The 21,029-nt window shown below is 42.4% G+C and overlaps 1 protein-coding gene across 2 annotated transcripts in view; it reads right to left on the minus strand.

Annotated features, from left to right (window-relative positions):
- Nucleotides 1–5,397: 5,397 nt before the first annotated feature.
- Nucleotides 5,398–21,029, minus strand: part of KDM5A (lysine demethylase 5A) — a 66,111-nt gene continuing 50,479 nt past the window's right edge. The window contains exons 25-28 of one of the 2 annotated variants that reach the window (XM_020882154.2): nt 19,033–19,192; nt 17,957–18,177; nt 16,080–16,490; nt 5,398–9,716 (exon numbers count right to left, since the gene is read on the minus strand). In XM_020882154.2, coding sequence (XP_020737813.1) covers nt 9,510–9,716; nt 16,080–16,490; nt 17,957–18,177; nt 19,033–19,192 — 999 coding nt within the window. In that variant the 3' untranslated portion in view covers nt 5,398–9,509. Of the gene's footprint in view, nt 9,717–10,205; nt 10,259–16,079; nt 16,491–17,956; nt 18,178–19,032; nt 19,193–21,029 lie in introns of those variants that run through there. The other variant, XM_070453197.1, reaches the window with a different exon arrangement.

Here is a 21,029-nt window from a genome sequence, read left to right on the forward strand (position 1 = left end):
TGTGAAAGTATGTAAAATATCTTATTATACACAGTCCTAAAAATCACTGGTTCCTTTTCATGCGTTTAGAACTGTGATATTCAACCCTGGCTGCATTATTAAAAATCTCCTGGGAGCTTTTTTAAAAACCCTAATGCTTGGGTCTAGAAAAGGCAAATCTGAACAAACCCAGTTTTCCCGACCGGGAGATCAAACCCATGTCTCCGGCATTGGCAGGTGGATTCTTTACCCACTGAGCCACCTGGAAAGCCCCTACTCTGGGATACTCTGATGCAACAGGTCTGGAGTGAGCTCTCCAGATGATTTGAATGTGTCACCATGACTGAGAAACACCAATTCAATTAGATGGAGCCACTTCCCAGAATTGCTCTCAGGTTCTTTGATATGGAGAGTATATAGAACTTTGGACCACCCTTGGTTCCCACTGTCCATCTCTAGCTCTACAATAGAACCTTGGCATAGTCATTGTCAACTCCACCTTGTTGGGGTGACTATACACACAGTTCCACTTTTAGAATGGTAGGTTGAAAGCTTAAAGGATGCTCTGAATATAGGCACTAAAGATGGGTGTGAAGTACGTTGGAGTTTGTTCAATTACATCCAGTGAGTTTGAATTTAAAGGCAAAGTCACAGCACATGGGAAAGAATTAATACTACACCAGAAGATGGAGGGTGAAGGTCGGGAAGTAGAAATAATGGCCGTCCTTAACTGTTGAAGGGCTATCAAGCAAAGGCAGTGGAACCAGCTTCATACCCTCAAGAGTCAGGATTGCTGTAGAAGGTCATAGGAGATGGATCTCAGTTCTCTCTAAGGAAGGTCATTACAATAATACCGCTCCAGGCATTGTGTTCATCCTGGACATACAGATGCAGTGATGATGAAACAGTCTAGCAGTTCTCCACCGCCAGCAGACATCCAATCACCTGGGGACTCGTCCAAATGCAGGTCGTCAGCCCTGCCCCCAGAGTTTCTGACTCCAAAGGTCCAGGATGAGGTCCAAGAATCTGCCTTTCTAATGAATTCCCAGGTAATACTGATGCTGTGGATCTGGGGACCACATTTTGAGCAGCTGTATGTCTAAATGTCACCAGAGCTCCGCGAAAGGACATCTGAGTCAGATCAGGAGGAGAGGAGTGACCCAAAAGACTTCTCAGCAGAGATTCAGTGTGTGCTGGATGTTTAAGAAAGAGGAGGTGCGAAGGAGAAAGGGTCAATGAGGACAGGGCAGTCCAGACACAGGGGACAATATTGAGGGTGACTGTCCAGCTTCCACTGGTGACGCTAGTGGTAAAGCCGCTGCCTGCTAATGCAGGAGATGCAAGAGACATGAGTTCGATCCCTGGGTCGAGAAGATACCCTAGAGAAGGAAATGGCAACCCACTCCAGCCTTCTTGCCTGGGAAATCCCATAGACAGAGGAGCCTGGTGGGGTACAGTCCTTGGGGTCACAAAGAAGTTGGACACGGCTGAAGCGACTGAGCACACACACACATCCAGGGAGGAACAGAGGCATGAAACTACATCTGCTCAAGTTATTTGTCAGACGTTTACTCTACACAGGATGCCGTTCTTGGTGCCAGGTATGGCGGTGAGGGAATGAAGTCCTTGCCCTGGAGGGATTTATGAACGATCATGTTGCATGCCACAAAGCCCCACGAGGAAGCAGCACAAAGGGGGGCCTCTGAAGAGGCAGCACCTACGCTCGCATCTCAGAAATGAGAGCTGCGAGAGCAAGGCAGAGACAGGAGCCTGACATGTTGAAGGAGACGAACATCCATGTGTGGGAAGCACAGGGACTGAGGGTGCATGGAGGCAGACATGTTTAATAAACGCCAGCAAGTTCCTTAGGACAGTGCGGTCAGACAGTTTGAGAAGTGAAAAATGTTAGTTGCTCAGTCATGTCTGACTCTTTGCGACTCTGTGGACTGTAGCCTGCCAGGCTCCTCTGTCCATGGTGGTTCTCCGGCCAAGAATACTGGAGTGCGTTGCCATTCCCTTCTCCAGGGGATCTTCCCAACCTGGGTGGGGGGGGTGGGTCGAACCAGGGTCTCCTGCCTTGCGGGCAGATTCTTTACTATCTGAGCCACCAGGCAAGTGGTTATTCTGGTAGAAATTTGGAAGATGAACTAGAGATCAGCCTAATGACCATCATGGGAATCCAAGTAGAGTGGTGAGAGCTTCAAGTGATGCTGCCCAAGGAGAACAGAGGAGATCAAGACGAATCTGAAGGGTCCAGTGACCGCCTCATCACACAGGGAAGCAAGCAGTCAGCAAGGATTGAGGATGGTGCACAGAATTCTGGCTTTTCTTATGGGAAGGGAATAGAGAAACTGGCTTGGTGATGGGAAGGTGGTAAGTTCAGGTTTTGGCACGAGAAGTTTGGAGTGACTAAAACAAACACAAGTGAAATGCTTACCAGTTTGATTAAAGAGTAAAACAAGCCTGGGCAGGCGAGACTGATACTGAAACAACTGAATTAAGCCTTAGTTGGTGGGGGGCGGGGGAGAGAAACGAGGGCATCCAAGGAGGAGATACAGGAAGAGCCTCTGATGACACCATCTGAAGGGTAAACAGAAAAGACTGATAAAGGGCAGCCGCAGAGAAAAACCAGTAGGAAAAAGTAGTGGCCAAGAAGCTGTCAGAGGACTTGTTAAAAGGGAACGCATGGGTGTTCAGTGTCAGGTACAGTGTGACGTGTCCACCGCACTTGGCGACACGTAGTCACTTATAACTTCAGTGAGCAGCCTCAGTGGAATGTGGAGAGTAGGGTCCAGATTGCAATCGACGGGAGAGGAATTTGAAAATGAAGCAAAGGAAACAGACGGGGCTTGGCTGCAAAGGAATGATGAAGAGAGCCGGGGAGGGAGGCAGGTTCAAGGGAGACCTCTGGATTCATGTGCTGGAGGAGGGGTAACTGATGGAGTGAGGTCTCTAGGGAGGAAGGTGGGACAGGTCTCACTGACTGGCCCGTTTGCCTATACAGTCTTGCTGCCCGAGGACAGACACCTGTCCAAGACAGATGCTGCTGGATGGACACATGATGGGAGCCGAGAGCTCTCCCGCTGGCTTCGGCTTTCTCTGTGTTATAGGATGGCTTCTGCCAAGGGGAGAGAGGGGGTGGGGTGCGGACTAGATGAGAGACCAAGGGCTGCAGCATCTTAAAGAGCAGAAAGGGCTGCTGCCCTGCTCTGAGTCAGCTCGTGGGGCGACCGATCAACGGCATGGGCTCAGCAGCATTCAGCAGAGATGACGTCAGCTGGCTGAACTGAGCCAGGATGAGGCCCTGCAGAGCCAGAGAGATGGAGAAAAAACAGACCATAAAGCTTAATGCCAGGTAGAAAGGATGGCAGGGTTCGGTCAGCAGACTGGATACTGCCAGGGCCTGGGTGGCCTGCTGCCTCGGCAGGGAGCTGCCCAGTATGGAGGGCTGGGCAGATGCTTTGGGGAAGGGGGTGGATTTCTCACTAAGGCCAGGTACTCTACCCTCTCGGGGGGGGTTCCAGGAGGTAAAGAACCTGCCTGCCAATGCAGGAGACATGGGTTTGATCCCTGGGTCGGGAACATGCCCTGGAGAAGGAATGGCAACCCACTCCAGTATTCTTGCCTGGGAAGTCCCTGGCCCACAGAGCCTGGTGGGCTACAGTCCATGGGGTCCAAAGAATTGGACACGACTCAGTTCAGCACAGGTACCAACTCAGGAGGAGGGAGGGGTTAGGGTTAGGTCTGTTGAAATGTGTTTGATGCTCATCTTTCCGAATGGCACAGCGGGTTATCGGTATCAGGGAATAAGTGGGTGACGATCTCCGCAAACTTCAGACCCAAGTGAAGTGAAAACTCTGGCTGTGCTCTAATATGGATGAAGGGAATCAAGACTTACATTCTCTAAACACAGGATATTCTCCTTCCTCAAGAGACCTGAACAGATATTTCTATCACTCAGTGGGAATTTAGACATGTCCAAAATCCCTTTTAAGTTTCTGTAGAAAAACATCCTTAAAAATCAATTTGTCTTACCTCCCTCAAGGAGCAAGGTAACTCCATCTTTGTATCCATGTGAACTAACTCACATATAGTAGGAAATGGACTCAGAAAAGCCAAGTAACTAAGAGAAGGCGGCCCGAAGCACTAACAGATTAGCGCATTCCTAAATCTGACATTCTCGCTTATGTAACGCTAAAGTCCTCATCTGGGCTTTTGAAGTTTTTGCTTGTTGGTTTTGGTTGTGGGGGGCAGGAGAGGGAAGAGTGTTTTTTAAACTACAGAAGATTCTGAGTCCATCCCTATGTTCCTGGCAACTCACCAGAGTTCCTTACTACAAGCTGGAACCACCAAAACATCTTTACGGCTTCCTGTGGTGCCTTTTTTTTTTATTAACCCCCTTTGCATTAATAAAATCATACATCCTGGCTCCAGGGATGATGTGAGAGAAAATTCTCACCTAGTAAAGAATTTTCATGGGACTTTACTATATGGAAATAGGAAATCTTTCTCCCTATTAAAAGCCCAGAGTAAAAACACACTTTAAAAAGCAAACAGGTAAAAAGAGTCAAATCCCCAAATCACTTAGTCACAGAATGCAGTCCTTGCATGGGTTCTCTTGTGCCCCTGGGTCCCTGTATCACATGAGACTTCCCAGTGAAAGATTAAGTATCCCATGAAGAGGTTCTGGGTCTTCAGCACACTTGTATCAACCACAATGCCAAGGCCCCACAAAAAACGTGGTCTGAACTGGGAGGACTCCACACCTCTTTTTAAATGTCAGGCTTACAAAGATTCATGTGTCTGTTGTCTTTCTTGGCAAAATTCTTTTCCAAGTTGAGATAACTAGACTTGCCTTCTTGCCACTAATTCTACTCCCCAACATATATATACAGTCACACACTTCAAGTCCAATTTCACTGCAAGCAGAACCTTTTTCATCAATGATTGAACCTATATGACCTGGTAACTTTGGCAAAGCGAAAACAAGCACTATTTTCTGAAGTAAGTTTGCAGCTTGAACTAGTTTTAAGTACGAGGAGGCCAAAGGGAAAAAGGCCTATTTCTTCATTTTCCCTGCTATGACTGGCTGGCTGCAAAGGGGTACCTGGCTCAAGAATCAGCAGTGGGGAAATGTCTGCTGGTCATCACTGGAAACAAAGTTGAAATCTGCAGGAATCACTTCTACTTCACACTTTCTGAAGAGAACTATTTTCAGCAATGTAACAGGCTAATCACACCACTGGTGAAGTTATTTGAGACCAGTTCTTTATTTTAGACAGCAAATGCACATTAGAAACTGTTCTGCAGCAGGTTAAAAGTGGCTCTCAGGTCATCAATATGACAACCAAAATCTAGCTTGGCTTGGTTACCCTTGAGAGTTGCCACCAACATGAATGACAGAGCAGGGGGCCTGAGTTCACACACAAAGCTTTATTTTTTTAGATGTAATGCAAATAACCGTATCTAATATTTTTTTCCAGAAAACAAAAATAAAATGCAAAACATGCTCAAAAAACAAGAAATCAAGTCGTACTTTTCATAAGGCACCACCAAAAACCCTGGTAAATTAGAGTCCATATTATATTTAAGTGTCTCACTAACAGGTAAATAAATATGTAAGGGGATAGTCAATAGGTCTTGAGGTTTACAAAAGACATTCCTGTTTGGACATCTTGGAGTATTGCAAGAGTAAGACTGAGCAGGGTGTGGCTGTGAACACCTGTCACATCCTTTTCCAGTGCACGTCGTTCGGTCGTTGCATAGTGGTGACTGGATAGGGTCCAGACTGAGAGAAGACGCCAACCCCAGATACACTAATATCCACTTTCCTTCTCCTGCAGTAAATGCTAACTGCCACGGCACACCCATATCCAAAGTAAAGATAAGCTTTGATTATTTGGAAAAAAAAAAAGTGGGGGATTTCAAAAGGCAAAAAGCAAACCAAATGCCTGTTTTTAAAAATTTATACTACTGCAAAAGCAACTTTTTACACACCTATGAAGCTAGTTCATATGTAAACCTTTACTGAACCTGGCTACGTGTGGGACTTCACCTTCGTTTTTCCACAATTTTCAAGTTCCACTTCAACTTTCCACCTTCTCCTTTGAGTGGCTCATCCATCCTTTGAAAGAAGGGCTTTCGCAGTTTTCTCTCACCCTGCCACGTAAAAGCACTGGCTGGTTCTCACATAAACGTACTACAGAATCCAGGTATCGACTAGTAGGGAGTTTCTCCTACAGCTACAGAATTGCATCAGAATTTAAAAATTAAGAAAAACAAACATTATTTCTCAGACACATGTTGAAGATAAAGGTAAAGAAGAAAAGCACAGGTGAAATTGTTCCTGGCTCACGGGTCAGCCCTCACTGGCGTTTTGATCATTAAAGTACGTCATGGGCAACCACAGGTTTCACGTTTGACATTTCAATTATCCAAAGCAGGACATGCAGCCGCTGTCACTCCACAAAGCCCACGTCTGAGTCACAGAGAGCTGGAGACTGGCCGCCTGGCAAGGTCCTGGCCCGGTGCCTCCATGTGGCTCTGCTGTGGTCACTGCAAGGCCAACATCAGCCAGAGGGACCACGGGAGAGCTGTGGACCTACTCTTGGCCTACCGACTTTCATCTTCCCTTCTATAACCTTCGCCAAAATGCTTTATAGTGAACACAGTGAGAAATGCCTTTGAAAGAATTATTACAACAAGAAAGTTAAAGTATCAGTGGGGAAGAATTGGGACTTGGAGGAGACAGGAAGGGTGAAGAAACATTTTAAATCAAATTTTAATTTGACATGCTACACCACTGCAGAATGGGTTTAAGCTGTAAATACGTAACTTCCTCTAAGTGAAGTTTTATACTAGAGTATCAGCATTTCTTTAAACAGATGAATCTTAGTCCACTAATTGCAAATTACACATTTTACGTATTTTTTCTTCTTCTTTAAACTAATTTCACTCATCTGTTCTCAGCCTCGGTCTAAATGGTCAAAAGTGAGAGCAAATCCCTGTGACTTTCAAATTAATACGGAAAATCCCACAGTATCAATTAAAGGATATATTTAGGCTTCAAAATGTCTGAAGATGAACAGGAAGCTATTCATGGTTGGGAGATTGCCTTGCAACTTTCTCAGGTCAAACATGCAGGCAAATGCTGTATTGTGGACATAAATCATTTCCTAAACAGCCCTCTCTCCCCATCTACCACTCTCCAAGAAGCAGAGCCCCTGAGCCATCTTTCCTAGCATCCTCATGTCCCTCTGCTGACAGCTGAAGGGAAAAGAAGGTATTTTAAAGTGTGTTCCAGGCAGCCATCACTGAAGACTGCAATCAATTTTTAACCCACAAGTGTATGAAGGCTTTTACAGAGAAGACCAAAAGGCAAAAAAAAAAAAAAAAAAATATTGTGCTTTCTTTTATAACCGGATGAAATTCTTAACTAAGTAATAATACCTTTATGTACATTAGCAAAATGAAAACTTATGAAAATAGTTACCTTGCAATTTCCACTGAAAATCATACATACACTTGAGATGAAACATTAAGACCCATGCACATCAACACTGATGAACTTCTTAACACTCAAGATTTTATGATACCAGGGGAAGAGGGACAAAAAGATTGGTAATACGAACTACAGAGAAAGCATGTCCAGAAACTGGATTTTATAGGAAAGGGTTTTTTTTAGGAAGAGGTCTTTTGAGTTAAATCTCATACCCACTCAAACTGTGACTCGACAGTACATTTCGCTTCTAGTTACTAGAAGACATTTCTGTAAAAAGGGAGGACGAGAGTTTTAGCTGTTCTCTGGGCCCATCTTTCTCCCCCCTTCTTTAAAATGAAAACTGATGAATTTATAAGCCAAACCACATATTTTCAACTCAAAATAAAGGGACACAGGATAGTGAAGATGAAACACCGTTTTTAGCTTGTTTGGTGGGTCTTTTTTTGTCCTTAAAAAAAGAAAAAAAAGAGTCCCCTTCTAATAAGAGCTTACCTAACACCTCCACGAGGACAGAACACGACAGGAAGGAGGACGACACAGCACCGTCATTTCAAACTTTCACAAACAGAACAGAACAGAACCAAACAGAACCACCATTGCAGATACAGCACGATCAGGATTCCCCACAGACAGGGACGAGTCCCAACACACAAAGGAAACAGAATTATCTATTTGGACAAAAACAAGATGGACAATCTGGTTAGGCGAGGCTGGAGATGGAAGTGCTAACTCCTTGTACTACAAGGAAGGAGTGGGACTCCTTTATAAAAAGCAAGAAGAGAAAGCAAGCCCCCAAATGGATTTCTGATGCTGAGACTCCGTCACAAGCTGCTGGTAACGGTAAATATATATATATTTATATATTCATATATGTATATTAAAAAAGGAAAAATAATCTATTTATAGAACAGTCAGTAGTCAGAGACATTTAGAAAAAAGTAAAAACAAGTCCTTTTTTCTTTTTTTAAAAATGGGTTTACTAAAACAACTTCATCACCAGAGGTACTCTATGCCCAACTCCTTGGAGGAAGCCATGGGGCTACGGGATAGCGCCCGTGGCCGGCCTCAGTCAGCAACTGCCAGTCCTGGAACCAGACAGTGGGGCGGGGCTGCAAGGCAAAAAGCTGTTTTGCTGGTTTTGCTGGTGGCCATGCCTGAAGCCTGGTGGCACCTGGTACACTTGTCAAGGTTCCCCCGAAAAGCATGCATCGCCGGCTCAGTGAAACATCCTGACTCACTGTCTCTGCTACTGCAGAAGCTTGGATCCACGTACCTGCTCTTCTCCAAATGCAGACCCAAGGCAACAAGACTTCTCAAAGCCAAAAAAGGCTGCCTGCCTTAAAATAAAACCTCTTCTTCCCAGAATCCAATCTAGTCACATTTCTGAACTGGATGCTACTCTCCTTCTTAGGAAGATGGGGTGATCTGCCCCTCACTTGGGGTTTTCCTCTTGGTACACACAAGCACACGGAGTGGAGGTCTACAGGCCGGACTCCCCTCCCACGGCCTCTAATAGGACTACGTTCGTCCTGGTCCTCTCCGGGCTGGACCTGCCAGGCGTCAAATGCAGGTCAGAATGGAAGGAAGCTGGTCCTCTGACTCCTCCCACTGCCCTAACTAAGGAGATCCAAGCAGTCAGCACCTCCCAACAGTGCTGGCCGCGAACCTCTAACTAGTATCAACTGGCCCTAAAACACACCCTTACAAGCCCCGTGAGCACACCAACGCAACGATGCCAACCTGCCACCCTAGAGCTCCAGTGTCTGGCCTTAATGTGACAAAGGACCTCAGAGGAGACATGAACTGAAACCCCAGCTGCTGGACCAAGGCAGACACCCTCGGCACACGAGTGCAGACAGAGAATGCCGGTCCCATGTCCATGCGCAGAGGAAGTCGGCTGAGAGGACTTTCCCAGAAGGCCGTTCATCTTTGGAAGCAACATTCCGAGTGGACCTAAACCACTTTACTCGATGACTACAGTCTCAGTGTGGTCCGTTTTCCCCCATGTCCCAAACCAACCCAGCGTCTGCTAACTGGTCTCTTTAAGGTCCTCCACTGGTAGCTTGTAGCTCATTATGAAGGAAGGGGGCGGTGCTGGCCCTGGGCTGTCTGGCCCCTGCTTCTTTGCACAGTTTGTACAGATGTAATCTTCACTTTCCGCCATTTCTGGAGAGACCCCCACACAAACTTGGTGAAACCACTCATCGCAGCCACCATCACACTGCACCCAGTCCACCTGTTGGGAGACAAGATCGGGGATGTTTAGGTTACACATGCAGGAAGCCTGGGATACAAGCAAACCAAAGAGCTGCCTTGGCTTAAATGATAGCAAGTAACGGGGATGCCCAGATAAACAATGACTTCTTATGGAGTTATTTTTTAAAGAAAGAAGCTTGGAAGTTAATTCCCCCCGAATTATTTTTTTTCCATAATGTGTCCAAAAATGAGGCCTCTTACTCCATCACCTCATAAATACCTGGGGCTCCTTGCAAGGCAGAAACATGTTTGAGAAAATTTGACAAAAAAAGGAACTTCTAATAGAGCAGCCAAGTAGTTTTAGCTAATATTAACAACGTCTAGGCTCTAAGACAATGCAATTATCAATCAGGAAAGGCAGAGTACAACAATGTGAAGGCAATCCTGTGTATTAGCTTTATTTCAAAGAGATAAGCCAAAGTACTAAGAGCATTAAATACCTTTTTAGAAAAGCAGTCACATAGGCCACTTTTAAAACTAATATTTTTTATTCTTCTCTTCTTCCGTTACAAATACAACTCCCTATAAAAAGTTAGCAAATATCAGAGGTCAAATCTTACAAATTAACCAATTAAAACAGTCAAAGACACAGGTCAATAGATCACTCTGGGGTTTAAAATTAACGTCTGGGTAACTGACAGGTCAGTGGCAGAGGCCTGGCAAGCTGTGACCCTTCAGAGAGGATGGTGATTATATGAGGCCAGAAAGGGACTATGGTTTGGTGGCGCTAAGCCTGGGGTAGACACTTAATGGTGAGGAGATCCTGGCTTTGCTATTTGGCAGGTGATTGGGGTGGTTTTTATGGCTACGCCATGGCAGATTAGAACTTTTAAGATAAAAGGGCTTCTTTCTCTTCTCTACGCAAGATAAAAGCGGGCCATCTCACTAACAATGTCGGAAGTCATGCACAACAACGAACTTTTCTAGAAACCAGAGCAAAGTGAGGAGAATGAAGGGATCCACAAAGTACTTCAGCACAGCTTGTGAGAAAGGACAGAAGGAAGGAGGAGTGGGCTAGGAAATGAGTTTCAGGGAAAGTGGGCAGTTCTCAAAATCAGTGTCCACAGACTATAAAACTCATCAAGTATGACAGTCATGTTAGTAGTTTCTGGGTTTTTAATAAAGGGTGGGAGAAATCATTTGTCAAAATAACCTTTTTGCTTTAGTTGTTCTTAGAGTTCTAGCTCTCAAGGGCCAATACTGTGTGGCATAAAGATTACTGAATTCACTCCGAAGTCCAGAGTTCTGATGTATGAGCTGAGGCAAGTCATTCAATCTCCCTAAGGCTCCACGTCTCCCTTTGAAAAACAGAGACCAAGTCTTGCTCACAGAATTATTTACAGCAAAGGGGTCCTCAACTTCCAGGATGTAATGTCTAATGACTGGAGGTGGAGCTGCTGTAATAACAACAGAAATAAAGTGTACAATAAATGTAATGTGCTTGAATCATCCTGAAACCGCCCACTGACTCCAGGCCATGGAAAAACTGCCTTCCACGAAATCGGTGCCTGGTGTCAAAAAAGCTGGGGACCACTAATTTAGAGGATCAAATGAAATAATGTTTGGCAAGGCACCTGGTCCCCAGGCTGGGACACTGGAGGCATTTCTAAAATCGTAGTCTCCCAGCTCCACTCATCCTTCTTCACATGAAACATTCTGCAAATAAATGCCTGCAGCATGACTCAGGCCAGAATCACCTGCTGTGTGTAGCTGAGACCTAGCCCAAACCTACAGACTCAGAAGCACCTTGGGGTTCAAACCAGAAGTCTGTATTGTGATCAGCTCCTGGGCCATTCTCATATATTCTAAACTTGACCATCACTTTCACTGTGCGATACTGCTTTCTGCAAGTTCAGAGTGACTTGTTTCCTCAAATGAATCTTGTTTTTGTTCTGTAATTGTTCATGTGATATTTAGCTTCTGAAGTCTTAATTGGTCAAAGTGTTCCTACTGTGCAAACTGCACTGGAGTATAGAAAATGGAGATAACTCCGGTGCAACAGATAAAAAATAAAGATAGCACAAGGAGGTGAAGATTTATAAAGCGCTAACCTGACAGTGGGTGAACACAGAGTCAGTGTCCGGCTGTGTGATGCTGGTCAAGGGAGCTGGGAGAATGAGCTGTGGTCCTCTGGGCTGCTCAGACTGGAGGTGCCGTCCCAGGTTATAAACACCTGAATCGACAGGGAACTAACTATTCTAACCAGTACAGTCCCCACAAGGTAAAAAAAGTTACAATTTGTCATTATTTGCTGCCAAGAAAAGTTTCTTTTAAAATCAAATTCTGCACCCCACTCACTGGTTTCTGGTTTCCCAAAATCAAATCTACTGCTCTCTTTCAAATAAGGAAGATAGCATTTCCCCTTTTGAGATTTTGGCTAGAGGTCCATTCCTAAGCCCAGCTGCCCCACCATCCCAAAAGGCATAGTAACTTTTTCTGAGACTCGATTCCAGCCTATACGTCAGACAACAATTTGGCCTAATAATGAGCAGAGAAAAAATGGCCCTCTCTATGAATATCTTTTGATCATGTTCATCGACTAGCAATCAAAATTATACTTTTGTCTGGAACGCTAACTGAATCCACAGAGGATTCTGACAGACTGTGGCAGCCTGAACACTAGAGAACAAAGAACCTGGTTAACTGCATAGTAAGTCCTAATAGTCATTTCCCCTTTCATTATTTCTAGGAAATGTACTTCTCAAATCAAAAAAAGCAGTTCCTGAAAAACTTCACAGCTATGAGCTGTTCAAATATTAACCGATAAAGAGATTATCGGTTAAATGTGTGTTTAAAAGAGAAATATATTAAACAGAGAAAATTATGTTGGTTTGGCATTTCTTGATTTGCTAAATGGTTTCATATTTATGCTTAAGAAAAAATAAAATGTTTGGCATGTTGTATTTTCTTCAATTCTTAGTGTGTATTATTACACTGGGGAAAAAAGAAAACGGATGATTTAGTGATACTCTTAATTACCCAACTGAACTCTTTATATTTTTGGCATTCAATCTCTTTTGCATCAAACTTTCTTGCTAAAGCCAGACATGAAAATTAGAACAATTTACTTAATCAAGTACAACATATGCTTAGAATCCCCATGTATGTTTTTTGGTGCTCTCATCAATAAGTAACCAACCTTTCAGTCTGCCTGAGATTAACTGGTTTCCCAAGACACAGGAATTTCAGTGCTGAAAGTGACAGCTGGTCACCTTATAGTATCACCATAGTTTGTGTGTGTGAGACTCGCTCATTTAGGTAATCCAACCTTTGTTTATGCTAAAAGGAGATAAGAATGATAAAGGAACTGATAATGCAAATACTTTTGCCTATATGATTCTCCACCAAAATCTTTAAAAATCAGAGTGGGTAACAAACAGTTAAAGTGAGAGATGGAAGTTTATAATCTCTATTTATTTACTGTATTGGACACCTTAGGGAGGTGGTAATAGTAAGAAAAAAGCCCCAGAAAGAAGGTAAAAAAAAGCTAAAGGGGGAAAAAGTCCATTTTCATAGTAAGATTAAATATTTATTTTAATGCAGAAAAATATTCCTTATATACTAGCTTGAAAGAACTTGCTCCTTCAAGTTAACTTGTTATAACTCTGGGTACCAGTAAGACTGAATGAAAGTGGCAGGGTTCAGGGAGAAAAAGAATCTGAACCTGAAAACTAATCTTTTGAAAACAGTTCATTATTTTTAAAAAAAAATTAATTTCAACTTAAAGTCAATTTGATAATGATGCAAGAGATAGTTTGGGCTTTTTAAAACCTTTTACATCATTCTGATAATATTCTTTTTTTCTTTCTAAAACATCTTTGAAATAGAGGGTGGAAACATTTAAGTAATCCTTCAAAGTTTTCTCAATCTGCACATTTTAGGTGAAAGTAATAGTAACTACTTGTTAGAAAAAATGTACATTTACCTAAATATGAATGAATCCCAGAAGTTGTGTGTTCTTTTGCTACATAGTATTTAAAGAACATTCTTTTCTTGGCATCCTTTTGTAGTGAAGATGTCATGTATTAATTTGTTTTCCTTAAAGAAACACTATACTTCAAATTGAGGAAGTTGTAAGATTATTTACAAAGTTTTTAAAGAAATACACAGGTAGTAAAATTGTGTCAGAAATAAACTTGGAGCACCACAAAAATTGCAAAACAGCAGTGATGAGCAAAATGTTTATAACTGAAATAATTCCCACTTGAAATTAAACACATTTAAGAAATATATGTTTCTTTTATGTAGCTACTGACAGGGTGAGGCACACTTGCTCACCTGTGTGTTCAACAATCTTTTCTACTAATCTTCACAAAGTTCTGTAGTAATCTGTACAAATCTTTGTGTATTTTAAACAGTAGACATTTTCTCTAAATATGTGGCTAAATTTCCTTTTGCTCCATCAAAATGGGGATAATAACTTTCCAGATTTTTTTTTTTTGGCCCCGCCACCCAGCTTGCAGGATCTTAGTTCTCCAACCAGGGATGGAACCTTGGCCCCCTACAGTGGAAATGTGGAGTCCTAACCACTGGACCACCAGGAAATCCCTTTTCTAGATTTTTAAAAAGTATCTACAATGTTAGGAACAAATCTTAGGGCTTATATATTGATCACATTATTTTAAATAAGTAAAGCAGGATGTGTTAATGTATCAATTTTATAGCAGAAGAGAGAAAACTGTCTGTAGTGTTATACCCTACAGAAAGAGAACAGAGACAGTAGATCAACTGAACTGTGTTTTAAATGCTAAGCAGAGAGAAGGGAGAGGGTATTAAGTGAAAAGGGGGGGGAATAAAAAAAGAGGAAGGTTATGACGGATATAAACACTGTAGAAAGGATGACAGGTAAGCTAAAAAAGAAACACATCTTGCTGCCAATCCTACAACTGCCATAAAATTAGTTAAAGGAGAAAGAAAGGGGAGAAGGTTCTGCCAACACTAAGCTACTAATGTTTCAGGACCCAAAGAGAAATAGGTAACCTTTCATAGCCTTTTTAATAAACAAATTCAGATGAGAATAAATTTAAATGAAAGATAAAAATACATAATGTATTTACTAAGATGCTTTAAAAATGTTTACAATATAGAAAAATGCTTATGAAATAAATAAAACAAGATACGAAAGTGGACAGTATGACATGGTATGAAACAAACCATACAGAAAAAGAACTGGAAGGAAGCATGCTAAAATATTCCCAGTTGTTCTCGGAGAGCTGGACTACAGGGTATGTATTTTACTATATACTCATTTTCCAAAAGTGAGAAAACCTTTAATAATTTAAACACGTCATGTAGTTCTGGACTGTTTTTGTACTTGCATCTCAATTACTAGAGGGGTGGGGATATTAGCAGAGCACCTGGTCTGGGAGCCAGGTTTCTCCTTGTGCTTTTGCCACTAACTAGCTCTATGACTTCGGTCACATCATTTATCCTCACTCAGTCCTGGTTACATCATTTGTAAAATGAAGAGGCTGGAGAAGGTGACCTCTTCAAGCTCTAACAGTATTTAACCGAGGAGGGAACAGTGATGCAATTGTTTTTATTCTGTTTATATATTCAAACTGAGGGGTTATTAAAATTCTAAAAATCAAGTGGCATAAGGTGATAAAGTTAAAACCATGAACTTACTAATAATCTTGATGGGAACATCAAAATAGATGCCTCCAGACACTTAACAAACTAGGATTTTTCATAAAGTCCATCCATTTTTTCAGAAGTCTATAACATCAATATTGCCTTAAGAAAGATCATGTACTTAACTAATATTTAAAGTCTAGGGCTGACATTAAAAAAAAAAAGATAGTACCTTTAAAGATCTTCATTATTTTCTGCAAGAGATTTTTAAAAATCATGTTCTATTTAGGAGTGTACACAAAGGCCTGAGTGTGGCTAAGACACAGACCAAAGGGAAGATTTAACCCAAGTTTTACATCTTCACAATGAATCTCCAAGCAATTTACTCTTCGGGTCTTAGAACTCTGGCCCAGGACCTTTCAGGCCACTGGGGCTGACTGACAAGGTGCTTAGTCCTCCGAGGCACTCTACAGGGAGGGCACACAACTGCTCTGAGCCCTGCTGTGGCCTCACGTGGGGTGCACTGCTCCTGGGTACCACACAGCTTCACTCTGCTCATTTGGGAGGTTCGCTCTGTACACGAATTCTAAAACACATTTCTTCTATTAAAACTTCCTAACTGAAAAAAGTTTTAGAAACTGTATTAAACATGTGATGGTTCAAGGCCAAATCCTGGAATCAAAACAGACCATCACTACATCACAGCCTCATGTGCCTGACTGCTGCTCTGTGTCCCCGCACACACTCACTGGGACGCAGAGAGACTCACCTTGTCCTTGCAGGGCCTCTGGCAGTTCTGTGCAGCGCACACGGCGTTCTCATCGTCCGACTCCTCTGCTCCAGACCAGTCGTACTTGGAGGGAATGTCCAGCACCTTCTTCTCTCTCTTCTTCTCGGTGCTCTCTTTCACAAGTTCGACTTTGGCTGCGGCGGCCTTCTCCTTCTTTTTCTTCCTCTCTTCTTCTTTTGCTAGTTTCTTAGCCAGTTTGTTCAGCTCCTTTGATTTTTCTGCACTTAATTTTAACTTCTTCTTTTTAGGTTTATCAATTTTCTTTAGTTCCTTGGACTTCTGCTTTCCTTCACCAAAAAGCTGCTCTACTTTTTCTAGCTTCCGTTTCCGTTTCTTCTCTGAAGAGTCCTTTCCTTTTATTTTTAATGGTTTCTCTTCCATGCTGTCATCCTTCAAAAATATAAAGAGAGAAACAATTAAAAAGCAAGACATTCAAGAATAGTTTTATTCTCTTATATGAGGTATCTTGGATATACAATTTCATAATGACAGGAAAAATATGAACTACCAAAGCTGTGGGGGGAGGGAAATGGGATTTATTATTTAACAGGTACTGAGTTTCTGTTTGGAGTAATTTAAAAGTTCTGGAAATGGACAGGGGTAACAGTTGTATAATATTATAAATGTGATTAAAACAACTGAATTGTATATTTTAAAGTAGTTAAAATAAAAAATTTTATATTGCATACATTATACAATAAATATTCTGATATTTTAACAAGACAAACACAATATTCAAAGAAGATAACAGTAGAAAATAATGGCAAGCCCTGAATAAAATATCTTACTTATTTTTAGCTTATCAAAGGGGGGGAAAGGCCAAAAAATTGTCAGCGTTTATTATACAGTCTGCAGCATCTGTCTGTAGCTGAGACGAAAACTTAGAAAGCTCAACATACTAAATGTATGCTAAGTTACACAGTAACTCTTTTGTCTTTATTTACCAGCATTAAAGTTCTGAACAAGGGATGAGGTAGAAAACTAAATACTGAAAATCATAAGCTTGATAATTACTTAAGAAATAACACTTCCTAAGATTCTGTAGGTAGAGGATGAGATGATTATACAGCATCACTGACTCAATGGACATGAATCTAACAAACTCCAGGAGACAATGGAGGACAGAGGACTGTGGTGTGCTGCAATCTATAAGGTCGCAAACAGTCGTATAACTTAGTGACAGAGCGTAAGAATCTGCAGATTCATAAAGAACACTGGGTCACAAGTGTCTTAAACACATCACACCTTGAATAAGACATTTAACTTTTCAAAACTTTGTGTTTCCTTATATATAAAATCAGATAAGACAGTGGGTGTGAGGAAAAAGCTCTGCCAACTGGAAGACACTATCTAAATCAGGCACCTTCGATGTGACTTCCAAACCAAAGACAAACTACAGGGTGCCAGCATATGACACTATACCTTCCATTTCACAGAAACAGTCAGGGAAAAGAAAGATGAAAAGAACACAGAAATCAAATGCCAGAGTGAAAGCCTGGGTCCCTCTGCTTCTACTCCAAGTGTGACTTCAGGCAAGTTTCTGCATCTCTGACCCTTACCTTCTTCGTGGGTAGAAAGAGCTAAACACTTGTCGTGTCTGTCCCTTTCCCCTCCCGCTCAGGATTATAGTATCACAGATAAAAAAAAAAAATGGGTCAATTGTATAAAAATATATGAACTATGTAAAACCTCAATAAAGAAAACCATAAAGCAGAAATACTTCGGCTTGGTGAGAGAGCAGGGCAACTAGAGCACCATCCACCGGTCCTCCCCTTGTGGTGACCTGTGGAACCTCCACGGAACTGGGACATTCTAAGTGGTTTTAAACCACTGTGTAACAAGCTTCCAATCCATACCTCCATGATGTGCAGGAATCTGTCTTCAGAGGGTGGGTGTGTGGCCTGCAAAATCCGCCATATGTGCTGAGTCTCGTCCAGGGACACCTCCAGGAGATCTCCCACCATCATCAGCTCCTCCAGCTGAGCTTTAGCTCCTGGCGACAACTCCAGCACGGGAGGCTCCAAGCTCCGGGGCACCAAAGGGCTCTTCCGAGGCTGTTTCCGTGGGGTGCTAGAACCTTTCCCCCCAAAGAGAAGACAGAACAAAACATGCAAACTACTGAAAAAAGTAATGCTTTCAAAGTAAATATTTAGAGGAATGATTCCTCCTCCTCCAACACTTAGTTTAGATGTTAGGATTCACTGCACCAGTATGAAAGCGAAATTTTAAAAAAACACAGAGCAAAAAAGGCCTAGAATTCCAATGACACTCTAAAAAACTGGTTTAGAGTGAAAACACAGGTTCTATATTGTTTATCTTGAGACTGGAGGGGAAAGGGAATGCTCTCTCCATTGTAGAAGATACCAAAAGATTAGACATATAACTGCCACATATAAATAACTCATTACCTGCCTAGTTAACAGTAATAATATGCTGTTCCATAAAATCCTGAATTTTACTATGAAGATAGAGATATTCTCAATTTTCCAGAGGTCTGACCTAAAGCAGTCTGACTGATTTTCACTGGGGACAAAGACTAGATAGTGAACACAATAGAAAAATTATTTACCAAGGGATGAAGAACTAATAAAGCTTTTCAAAACCAGAATGAGTATTCTTCAAAAGCAGCAAGTTCCTCAACAACTAATTATAAACAAATAGAGGATAAATAACGACTGATCAGGGGTTTGATAAAAGTGGGATCAGAAGGGCCTGGATGGACTCTAAAGGGCTTCCAATTAGGAGTGAACGATTCTACAGAAATTTTCAGGTTATGACCTAATGACAGAAAAATGCTACCAGAGACTAGATTTTCCAAAGTTGCATTTTTCAAGTTCTACTGCATTTCATGGTCAGGATTCATGCTTGAGGAGAGACTGCCAGTGTGGTGTCAGACTTCTTTTCCCCACACTGTTCTCCAGGGTGGTAATACCTTGAGGGCAGCTCTTAGAAGCGGACGAGTATGCGTGCTCTGCGCAGAAAGAGGGTGCTGTCCACATGTGCGTGACCACCTCCTCAGACTTGATGGGGATCTCTTCATCACAGAAGAGGTTGGGCTCCAGGCTGCTGGAGGACTTCACGCTGGCTGTGTCCTGAAGAAGCAGCCAAGGGGGTGCTGAGAATTAGGAACACTTAACTTGTCCCATGACAATAATCTAAGCACAGGCTTTGATTACAACAGTTGCGGGGGGGGGGGGGGGGGGGGGGGACGACGGGACCTTAAATATCTGGTATTAAATAGGAAAGAAAATGTCCACTGGGGAAAAAAATACTGATCACCACAGTGTCAAGCCAAAAGTAAAGCTCGAGAGCAATCCACAGAGATAATAAATCTACAAGAATAACCCTTCTATAGTCTACAACACATAAAGACTCCTGTAGCCATGAGTTAAGAAACTCTGACCACTTAAGAAAAAATTAAATGGATTTAGGAGGGGAATAAAGGTTCAGATGTGGTACCTTAAGGACACGGCTCATCCAGTCCTCACTAAAGGTTTTCAAATCCAGATGCTTACCAGTTGCTGCTTTTACTTACCAGCTAGCTGCCCTTACTTAAAAAGTCTGACTGACAGTGTTTTAAGGTATAAATCCTGACAACTCCAAACAGGTCTCAGATGACTCTCCGCTGAAGTTAGGCTCCATAACCCACATGTACAGCTTTAATGGTCATAGTGCAATTAGGAATACAGAAATCTCAGGTATTTTAACTAGGAGAATTTAATTAAGTGAACTGGCTAAATTATACACTGAAGGCTTGAAAAAGCAAAGAGAAACATCAAAGTAACACCAAGGTAACTACAAGAAAGAGCTGCCATCTCTAGGGCCTGAGGTAACAGAGAAAAGGGGGGTTATTAGAACCAGAAAGCTGGAGGCCTGCAGAGCTGGGACCCAGACCTGTGAGGAGCAGGCACCGGCCTGTGTTCTGCTATCTCTAACAGAACACAATGTGGCTGGCTTTTGGGGTGCAAAAAAAACAACTAGAACTGGAACCAGCTGCCACTGCCAGGGGAAAAGACAACAAAAAACAAAACTCCAAAAATCAAGCAAAAGCAGAAAGCAGTAAACAAAACAACAACAACAAAACTGCAGTTCAGTGATGGCAGGAACGGAGAATAAAGCGGCAAGGATCAAGCCCCTTCTCACTAGGCCTTTTAATGTTCTCTGATGCCCTCTGTTGGCAGAGAGAGGCGGCAGGCAAAGGACAAAACATGCAGAGCACGGGCTGGCAAACTGCCTGTGGGCCAAACCCAGCTGGTGCCTGGGTCCTGTATGGAGTGTGAGCTAAGAACATTTTAAAATTTTTAAAGAGCTGTAAAAATAAACCAACAAGAACACATAACAGAGGCCACATATGGCTTGCAAAGCCTAAAAATAATCTACTCTACATCCCTATATAAAATCACTACACATATCATATGTTAATATATACATGAGGTACTTTACAGGGAAAGTTTACCAAGCGCTGGGGTAAAGTCCCAGCCCCAGTACCACCAAGAAGAGTACACGGGGGAACTTAGAAGACCAGAGACAACAGCTAAGGACTAATGCAACAGCTGACTGTAGGGTGCACGAGAGGAAGACGTACTGTCATCAGAGACTATGCTTAATTAAACAGGATACTTAAAAGGTTTCACAAAGAGACTCTGGAAGACAGTTACACTCACTGAGAATTTAGGAACAGCAGTTCACATAGGTCTTCCTTCCTGTTCTAGAGAATTTAAGTCCTAAAAAGCCACAGGCAAGAGAGTGCTTTAGTACTCGCCTACTGCTACCCCCAGGTACTTCACCTCACTGACTGGAACGGTCTTTTCTGACCTTGACTCCACTCATTTCATTGAAACTCAAGCAGGAAATTTTCTATTAAGCTTCGGAACTAGAAATGAAACTGATCAGAAAATTAATAATTGAAAGTAAAGATAGGTAAAAATA

This window comes from Odocoileus virginianus, chromosome 23, assembly GCF_023699985.2.
Source record: "Odocoileus virginianus isolate 20LAN1187 ecotype Illinois chromosome 23, Ovbor_1.2, whole genome shotgun sequence".
NCBI lineage: Eukaryota > Metazoa > Chordata > Mammalia > Artiodactyla > Cervidae > Odocoileus > Odocoileus virginianus.